The 10,128-nt window shown below is 32.0% G+C and overlaps 1 protein-coding gene and 1 long non-coding RNA gene across 9 annotated transcripts; both read right to left on the bottom strand.

The window, feature by feature from the left end:
* Window positions 1–657: 657 nt before the first annotated feature.
* On the bottom strand, window positions 658–4,682 carry LOC125848127 (protein unc-13 homolog). 8 transcript variants are annotated; one of them, XR_007444490.1, is made up of 7 exons: window positions 4,096–4,682; window positions 3,917–3,983; window positions 3,583–3,831; window positions 2,824–3,085; window positions 2,456–2,527; window positions 1,686–1,803; window positions 658–983 (listed from the first exon to the last, which is right to left on the bottom strand). XR_007444490.1 is itself a non-coding variant. In XM_049527932.1 (2 exons), exons 1-2 carry the CDS (start codon window positions 4,051–4,053, stop codon window positions 3,678–3,680), a joined length of 291 nt encoding a protein of 96 aa, XP_049383889.1. In that variant the 5' UTR covers window positions 4,054–4,085; the 3' UTR covers window positions 3,182–3,677. The 8 variants fall into 8 exon arrangements, 1 of the variants encoding a protein (XP_049383889.1); XR_007444491.1 differs by lacking the exon at window positions 4,096–4,682 and having other exon boundaries at window positions 665–983; window positions 2,824–2,916; window positions 3,026–3,085; window positions 3,917–4,084; XR_007444494.1 differs by lacking the exon at window positions 4,096–4,682 and having other exon boundaries at window positions 669–983; window positions 2,824–2,916; window positions 3,026–3,085; window positions 3,750–3,831; window positions 3,917–4,078.
* A 745-nt stretch (window positions 4,683–5,427) lies between these two features.
* On the bottom strand, window positions 5,428–5,891 carry LOC125849173 (uncharacterized). The gene is made up of 3 exons (XR_007444593.1): window positions 5,844–5,891; window positions 5,658–5,719; window positions 5,428–5,462 (listed from the first exon to the last, which is right to left on the bottom strand). It is a non-coding gene; the product is annotated as an uncharacterized LOC125849173 (long non-coding RNA).
* Window positions 5,892–10,128: the final 4,237 nt, after the last annotated feature.

Below are 10,128 nucleotides of genomic sequence, written 5' to 3'. Positions count from 1 at the left end.
TCCTCAAAGTTTATTAGTGATGGAACGGAGGATATCCCGGATGGCGTATATATATTGACCAATTCAAGTAGTTTGATCACAATATGAGAAATTGATTGAATGATCTGAGGATTCAAATTCTGTCCAATTTCTGTTTCATCAGTCAAATATACCATAGGAGATAGTTAACTAATAATTAGACTGAATTTATTTCTACATATTTGGTTGAGTCACAAAGGAAGAAAACTTGTGATTTTATTCACTGTAATTCCACTGGTGGGGTCTGGCCGTCTTGGAGGATAGTATGTACGCAGAACTTACCCGTACCTTGAAGGTAGAGATGTTGTTTCTGACAGATTCTCGGCTCAAAGAAAGATGTGAAATAAGGCAGTAGCAACAAGCAGAAAATACAACAAGATAATACAGTAATCGAGGCTAATGAAACAACATGTAGTAATAAAAATCTATTGTAATATTGGCAACCATTATTCATGGGAAAGAGTAAATTTGGAAGTTAGTTTCTTAGTTTTAAATTGCTAAACAGAGTTCATAGTACAAGCTCTGAGTTGATCAGTGTCTGTATTACCACAAACAAAATTTTGAAACAGGAAAAGACATGTAAATGTAAGTTTTATGACCTATCACGCGCACAAAATTTGCAATCGCCTAATCAAAGTAAAACAGAATTGTGCACAAACTATGAAGTAGAGCATCTAAAGTCCAGCTTCAAGCTAATGAAACTAGCCAGAGGCCAGAGCCATGATTTTCCAATCAAACCAGTGCAGAGAAATACACCCTTTAGATTCAATAATAAAGAGGAACATGAAACATACGAGAGCAAATGATTAACAGCTTGAGATCTTATCATACATAAAAAGAGGGAAAGTAGAAGTTAACTAACATGAAGGCTATTCAACTGCACACAAAGCGTTGATATTGCCGCTACGTCAATTTCAACAGACTTCAAGACATCTGGTATCCTTGTATCCTTCAAGGCTATTCAACTGCACACAAAGTGTCTCGTCAAAATAGGCACAGGTGGAACAATATCTTCCTTATTAGCTGCATGCAAATGATAGCAAGTTCACCATGAAATATATAGGTTCAATTTAGCAGCAAACAGTTATGCAGAAACAAATGCAAGATATGCAAATGCAAAAAGATGAGCAGAGAAGTAGAAGAATACAAATAATTTACACGGTACAACTTTTCATAGCCATAAAAAGAGAGCCACTAAATAAAAACTTCAAAGCTATTTGAAAATTCAACATGCTAAATTCTGTCAATGGGAAACTGGGATGGCGATGAAGGGTCGTCAAATGGGTACATGGGCAATTCATCCATATCATTTGCAAGAAAAGAGTGAAATAATAAAACTAGGATATCCAATTATTGGTCACTCGGACAGAATATTTACAGTTCCAGTGGGAAGGATAACTTTGAAATTATGCTGTAAAGAGGTACCCTGCCCTTCCTACTGTGAAAGGGTTTTGTATACTGCAGAAAACAAATTCTAATCTAATAGTTTCTCCATCCATTACATTGATGTCATTCATCAAACCATAGTGCAAGACACAAAATGAACCAGGAGACAATTAAGCTAATAAATTGCAACAACAGGCATGTAAAATTTCAGTATGAAGGATTCTTCACTGTGAGGAAAAAAAAAGGAAATCTTTAAGATTGTGCAGAAAGAAACTATATACCAATCTTATCTAAAACGGTCTTTGCATATACTTGAAATGCATTATCAATGCCGCAAAAGAGGCTACCCAGTTCTCCTGGCCTCATTGGAACTTCCAAAGCAAAGAACTGATCGACCGTCTGCAGTGAGAAAATTGTTCAACTCATCACAAAATGTGGTATCGTATAAAAGCATTTGTAAATCACTGTCGGCATATCAGAATCAACAATGATAAAAGCAGAATGTTCAAAATCTGAGCCACAATTTAAAGTTCACTTCCTCTTTCTATTTTAATTCCCACCCACCCCACACCCCATGGGTAGGGAACTGAAGCTTTAGAAGCTTGTGAATCTTCAAGTGTATATGTTCCAAAAGCTAAGTATTTTTTCACTTAAGTTTCATGCACCAAAAATAAAAGAAGCCAGGCTGCTATAGATAACATGGGTAGGAAGGACACACAAACTTCATCTTGTAGCTGAGAGTAGTTTGTGATCAAACTTAGCTCTCAAGCACAAAAGCTAGAATTTAGATTTGGCTTTTTTTTTTAGTGTAGCATTATGATTTCATAGGTTACTAATTTAAAGTCCAGTTCTCCCGCTGTACATAAAACAAATCAATAAAGAATAGCTTTCCTTGTTGCTAACAAATTATCGCAACTCTTCTTCCATATTACTGTAATTCCATTACGAAACACAATAAACTTATGCCGCGGAAACTGAATAAACTGATTCTAGAAAACAGAGAAAATTGAGAAAAATAACTATGCAAAAGAACAGAGTATGATTTGTGAACCTCTTCCACAATCCTGTAGACTTCAACAATTGAACTTCCATGCGTTTGTTGAGGTGAAACCGATACCCACCGCTGGAAAACCATAAAAAGGTAATTAACTTCATATGCTAAAAGACTGGTCTTTGGTTAGAAGGAGGATTTCAATTTACTCTCATTATCATAACCGTGAATATTGAAACCAGGAGATGCCTCAATTAACTTTATTTATATATAAAAAAAAGGAGAGATAAGACATGAGATAGAAAAATTTTAAATGATTAATGACAAATGGCATAGGGAATAGAAGTATAATGACAAAGGAACAACTAATTGATATAATTGTTAAATGAACTGCAATCAATGGATTTGGAAACTCCCTAAGTTATTACCTCCTGCTGAATAGGCCGGTCAACCCAATTCAAAATCCTTGCAAGTTGTGAATTCACCCATCATAGTACCAATATCCCAGACACAGTCTCAATCTATACTTAAAACAAGAAAAGGTTAAGAAAAACACCAGATTCACTACGTAAAAAATTGAGCATGACACATGGAAACTTTATTAGCAAAACCATCCCGCCTTTTACCCACTTTTCCAACCATCGCATTAAGGAGACCAAGTCTTGTCCTGACGTCCATGGCCTCATAAATCTGTACATATTAATCAAGTAAGAACCCAGTAAGCATGAAACTGTAAATTCCTAAATAACAGAGTCGGATCTTCAATATCTCTCTTCCCTCTTTATCCCTTTTTGTTAGCTATCACTTCTATGATTTAATAATGAATGTTTAACTCAATTAATTATCAAAAACATTGAATCTATAACTCCCTTTCTCTTGTCCAGCACTAGGAACACTATTTACATTATATACACACTACCAACTGGCTACTAGTGTTGACTAGCACCTCTGTACTTTGATAATATTTGAACACCTCTTGGCATAACATCTCAACCTTAACTAACAAACTGTAGCCTCCATCAGCCTTATGCCCTTTCATTAAGGAGAAAAAAATACTGCTTATTAAGTTATTTCATTTCCTAAATGATTTGCAATGAAACAACAGGCAACAACTTGTTGAGTTAAGGGCAAGAAACTAATAAGTTATTTCATTTCCTAATAGTCAAGAAAAAAATACTGCTTATTACGTTATTTCATTTCCCATGCCATTACTGATGTGAATCGAACAACAGAAGCTAGAAGCAATCTGACATCTGACAAGGTAACAAGGTCATTCATTTTCCTACTCCATCTGGACACGCGTTATCTCCAACAAACTGACCACTCCAGATAAATGTTGTGACTGGGTCATTACATTTTCACTCTTACTACGGCCCAGCTTCTTCATCAATCTAGATTTCTTCTCCTTTTTGTCCTTTGATGGTACAATGAGGCCCCTGTGCATACAGAATGCATATTGAATGCATTAAATTAATCGGATGGGAGATGTTGCAAGCCAAGAAACAGTAAAGGCGGAAATACCCTGAAGCTCCAGCAGCAGCTAGAAGAATCTCATATGCTGTTTGACAGAGATCATCATCGCCAATAGCTAGGAAGAAATACAGCCTGAAGTATAAGTATCTCCCATCCATCCACGTAAAAACAAGAGAAGAATACATTTTAAAAGAAGATAGTGGAATCTACAAGTGAAGTAGTGTAACCCACCAGGACTGGAAAAGAATATTATATTAAACTGTTTGCTCATCAAGTACTTGCTCCAGTACGTGCCAACACATGTATTCAAGGCTTCAAACATTGTATAAAACCAAAGAATTCAAACATCAAAACGCAAAAAGAAGTATGGATTTAATATGAAGCTCCAAAACAAACTCTTGCACCCCCACTAAAGGCTGTTTACGAAGTAGAGGCAAAATAAACTAGTTAAATGGATATGATGACCTCACTTCATTCAAGTTCACATTTAACATTTATCGAGATATTCCCCAAACAGACTTCAAACCAAGGAGGTGCCAGAAATAAGTGAGGATCAAATGACATCAACGTAGCACTGGTTTTCGTGCACAAGCACAGAACTTAACTTATCATTTGATTAGGGTTTATGAAAGATGGAATAAGCTTCAGCACAAATTGAATACTATTGCTACTAAGTACGAGAGAAGCTATCAGAGAAGAGTAAGAAATACTTGAATGTTCGTTGAATAAAACATTTGTGGGAACTCTTTATGCTTAAAAAGCACCAAATGAAAAAATTAGGGCCGTTAAAGATCAAGAATAAAACTTATATAACTATCTAAGTTTTTCTTTTTATAAACATAAGCAAGTGAAAAACTTATATAACTATCTAAGTTTTTCTTTTTATAAACATAATCAAGTGAATAGTGATTAGAGGAGAAAATAACAAAGAGCTATAACAAAATAAAATAAAAATTTAAGCACTAAAGAGAGTTGCATCAGAATATCTGAGAATTAATAATATGACAACTAGTTTTGTTTATGATAGTCAAAGGTCAGAAAAACATTAAACAGGTATCAAAAAGAAAAAAAAACATATAGGATTACAGTTTTAAAATATTAAATAATGCCTATCAGCTGGAAGAAGTTAGAAAATCAAAAAAATCACACAAGTATGCTGGAGATTAAGGTGGATTCTTATGCTCCTAATAAAAAGGGGACGGAAATTGATGTATGTGCAATCCCGAACAAGAACATTCATAAATAATGACCATTGAACAGATAATAATGAATGTGCAAGTCCGAATTTACCGTATGAGGGAACAGAGTGCTGTCAGATAGTTCAAGGAGTCCGCCTACCCCCAAAAAAAAAAAAAATCAATCCTGACTTGATGATTGCAATCCATTTTAAAGCAATTATGTAGAGGCTATATTTTGTACTGGACATTCCCTACCTTTTCTTGCACAATTAGGGACAAAATCAACAAGTTGATCAAGATCCACATCATCCAAGGAAACAGCTCCGGGAGGCATTACCACTTTCTTGATTAAGCTTCCTGAAAGTATGAAATTCAACAGTATCCGAGATCTTTGTAGAAGCTCTATAGAGTTCTCCCTGCAAACACATACAACACATTCAATTGGAGCCACCCACCCACCCACATTGTGTTCCCTTAAATTCTCTACCATCAAATTTCCTAAACATATCAAGAATCTTTCACCTTAACTACTCAAGAACTTCAAGATCCATCAGTCTTGTAAACCTAATCAAAACAAGGAAAGAACCAATTATGTTTTAAAGATTACTTACTCTTCCGTGGCAACTTCACCGTAAACCCCAGTTACTTAGCAACTCGCACTTGCATTCACCAACTGGAAAAAAAAACAAGATTCTTGAAGTAAATACCAAAATTGAATGAATCAAGAAGGAGTGATTCTTAGAAGTAAATACCAAAATTGAATGAGTCAAGAAAGAGTGATTCTTAGAAGTAAATACCAAAATGGGTTAATAAGAAGATCAAAGATCTCTCGGCAATTCAAGTAATAAGTAAATTTCAAATAAAAAAATTTGGAGGACGAGAGATAATTTTGAGATATGATCGTTTGAATTTGGTTTTATTTATAGGTCAAATTATGCAGGGGCGTATGTAGAGGGGGTGCCGTGGGTTCACGTGAACTCATGTTCCCCTCTCTAGATCATATATAGTAGTGTTATATGTTAAAAAAATAATTAGATATAGATATGTGAACTCACGTTCAAAGTATCATATAATAATATGATGATGATAGGAATTTAAATCTTATATCTATCTTTTGTTTTTGAGTAATACCTCTCCAAGTGGTTATCGGTTACATTTTTGGCGTTTCAACTAATTTTTCTTTTGCCTTTTTTCTTAAAACTTTCAAAATTTTCCAGTGTGTTACATTGAAAATTCTTTTAAAAAAAATTAGCACTATAAATTTTTTTATATAATTAAATCAAATGTGTATATTAAAATTTAAAACTGGTAGTATTATATATTTTGGACCTATAATTTTTAAAATTTAATGGTTCATATTAAGAATCTAAAAGTCAAACTGATCAAATTTATATTTAAGAAGCATTTTTTCGTAATTGTGCACCCATTTTACCAAAATTCTGAATATGTCTCTGAGATTATGCCGTGTAAATTTTACACAACTTTCATATTTTCAGCCGATGCGTGTAAATTTACGCAACTATATATATATATATATATATATATATAGCTAATAACTTTACTTACCAATATATATAAAATTTAGATAAATCAAAATAAATTACTATCTAATATTTAGATTAGAGAAAATTTGTATTAGATTGGTTCTAACAAATAGTTATTTTTTTTAAAAAAAAAATGCAAGTTCTATACGCAAGTAAATTTCAAAATAAAAGTTGTTAAAAGGTCTAAACATACTTTTTATTCATTTATTTTTTTCTAAAAAATATCTCTCTAGCTATATTTATTGCTTTTTTTATATCTTTGACTAATGGTTAACACTAAATAAAACAAGAGATGATTTAAAAGTTCATGTGGCATTCTATTACTTGTTTAATTTTAAACTTTTACCTAAATTAGATGAATTCATTCACTCGAATTTTTCACTTATAAGTTTCAATCTTTTACAAAACTTTTTTTAAATTTTTATTTATATTCTTCAAAATCATTTATCGTGAAAAAATATACCTTTAAAGGTTAATTTATGTAAACAAAAAAAATCAACTTTCAAAGTTCGATTTTTTCAAAACATTAAATGATGTATTTATCTGATACAATAACCTCCAAACACACTGAAAAATGCACCCATTTTTTTTATTATTATTATTATTTGACAAAATCGGCCTTCAAAGGTTGATTTTAATTTTTTTTTTTATAATTTAATTTATTAGTCAGAGTTTAACTTGAATCAATAACAAAATGCCACATGGATTAACTATTATTTTTTTAGAAAAATAGTATTGACCGTTAGTCAAAGGGCCTAAATGAGCCAAAAATATAACTAGAATAGTATCTTTAGCAAAATAAATAAACGAATAGTATATAACTATAAACAAACCTTTTGTAACAGTCCATGAACATTTTTTTTTTACCATTTTCCGTATCTTTTATCATAAATGCAACAAATAAAAAATACATGTAGTAGGTACAATTTTAATACATAAATAAGTGGTGTAACAATATTTGTTATAATTACTAAAAATCACCCTCTTCATTCGTTGGTATTTCTCTTTTTAGGATTATTTTGGGTTATAAAATACATTTAGATGAGAAAAAAAATGCATACTTTCTTTGATTTCCACTTTCATAATCAAGAACTGAATACATTGCTTCAAGAATACTAATGAAACATCTCTCTGTGCGGAACCAACTACAACCATCCATAGAAAGGATGTTATGAACCCAGAAAGCATGAAATTGAGTCCCAAAAAAGTACTCGTAATGTCATAAATTGGTTAGTGTACCGTGTATCTATGACAAATATTATTCTAGAGCTAAAGCGAATAGGAAAATAGTTTACTAATTCAAGATTCAACTAAAATGAAAACGTCTAAGAGTGCTTCAGTAAAGTTCCATTCATCGGAAAAACATGTAGCACTGGGACAAACCTCATTGTTGTCCTTCTTAGCTTGCAAAGTAACAACTATATCCAAGCATTTCTCTATGTCAGGAATCTTTGCCTGCGTAGAGTGAAAGAGTAGTAGTCAACTGTCCACTTGTTAGCAAAGATAACAATATAAAAACATCAAGCAGTTAAAAGAGAAACTCTCAAAATGACTTAAATCGAACACTTGATCAGTGCGATTTGTTGTCTTCTGTTTTCTACCCAATTTCTGAAATTATTTACAAGTGGAGTTTTGCTAATTTGTTTGATATATAGTTGAAGAGCTTATTTGAATTCCTAAAGATGATATTTTTGTTAATATTTTCATACAGTGCTTTTTTATAATAAAGTATAGTGCTTTTTTAACTAGTTGAATTTTAGGATTAATGTTAGGGAACCCAATTTGTTTAGTGTGGAAGCTAGGAGGGTATTGAAGATTCTTTGTAAGAGACTTAAAGATTGCCCATTGTGTATCTCCTTTGTAATTATTTTGATCCTCTGTTTTCCCTTAATTCTGGAATTTACGAATGGGTTTCGCTAATTTGTTACTGCCCATGGGTGAATATGAATTACTAAAGATGGTATATTAATTTAAATTTCAGCCAATTAATGGTTGTCAAGCCATTAATGAAAGGATTAATTATTACTCTTAAAGAATCTGTTAAGTGAAAGGGTAATATAGGTCCATATAGGTGGATGAAAGGGTATTTTGGAGCTCAAAGGTGGAAGGAAGGTATTTTTGTTCCATTTCCTATACTTGAAGGGTATTTTAGGCCCTTATCCGTTTTCCCAATTGTACTTAAAATGATGTAGTTAGAACAACTAATTGAAGTAGGCGATTAGAGGTCGAGAGACCCGACTCATACAATTAACCCTGTAAACCAGTAACTTGATAACCGAAATTAGTTCATTGCGTGAGATACAATATATGAAGTCCAATGCATGCTGCAGCCTTGGAATTTTCCAACCATTGTAAGTAATCTTATTATTTTATTCCTACTTTCTTTTCTTTTGACACTTCTAAATAAATAATTAGACCAGTATAATTTAGTAAAAATAGTTAATTGACAAGTCCTTTGGGTTTGATAATTTGGTTCTTTCAAGAGTCGCTATATTACTTGCGCGACCGCGTACACTTGCATGTGCAATTGAGAGCAACAGTGTACCTCTCTACACATCTTTATTTACCATAATTCTCTCCCTATTTTCACTCCCACAATCTTATCAGTTAATTTCTTCCTTACAATTTGAAATTCAAAATTGTTCTCTCTCCAATCAAATCAATTTCCTTGTTTCTCTTCATTGTTTCTCTCCGTTCATTCTTATTTTTTTATTTTTTTTCATCATCAATTTACTGATACTTATGGATGCTTCTTTTTCTTTTAGTATTAGGATTACCCAATTAGTTTCAACTACTCAAGATACTGTACATCGGGTGTTTGAATCTGACGATGAAAATTTTGTTGAAAATAGATCTAAACAAAGAAACGATCTATTATTCATGAAGAATCTTGAGTTGGAGAAAGCAAAATCGAAAAAGGATGCATTTTCACGCCCATTTTTACCAAAGTTACAAATTCTCAATGTATCTTGTTTATTTTGTTTCTTAAATTAGCCTTTGTTAGTGGTATGAAATTTCTGATACATCAATGCTACAATAGATTATGTTTTATGCAATGTATCATGTATACATTTATTACATTAATACATAACCCTAATATTATTGAATACTCGACTAGTGAGTTTCACGTTCAATACTTATGTACTTGATACATAAGTAATGCCTAATGTATCATTTACAATATATCAAGTTCTATAATGTATCTTCAATATTTTTTAATTTTAAAAGAATATAGATAGTAATAAATTAGTTTTTTTGCTGTGTATCGAGATTACCTAATAATAATCTTGGTACATAAATCATAATGTACTATAACTAATACATATTAATAACTAATGTGTATCACACGTATCAGATACACATTAATGGCCATTATACATTTATACAAATTACTGCTAAACATTCGTTCTCTGGCAATGATACATTCATACAAACTAACACTACATGTATTTGATACTTAATATGTATCACACAATAATGTTTTGATATAAAATCAAACACTTTACAAGCAATCTTTACTTATCTAATGTATCTGTAG

This window comes from Solanum stenotomum, chromosome 12, assembly GCF_019186545.1.
Source record: "Solanum stenotomum isolate F172 chromosome 12, ASM1918654v1, whole genome shotgun sequence".
Lineage (NCBI taxonomy): Eukaryota > Viridiplantae > Streptophyta > Magnoliopsida > Solanales > Solanaceae > Solanum > Solanum stenotomum.
The sequence above is the reverse complement of the archived record's forward strand: the minus strand, read 5'-3'. Positions and strand labels throughout refer to the sequence as shown.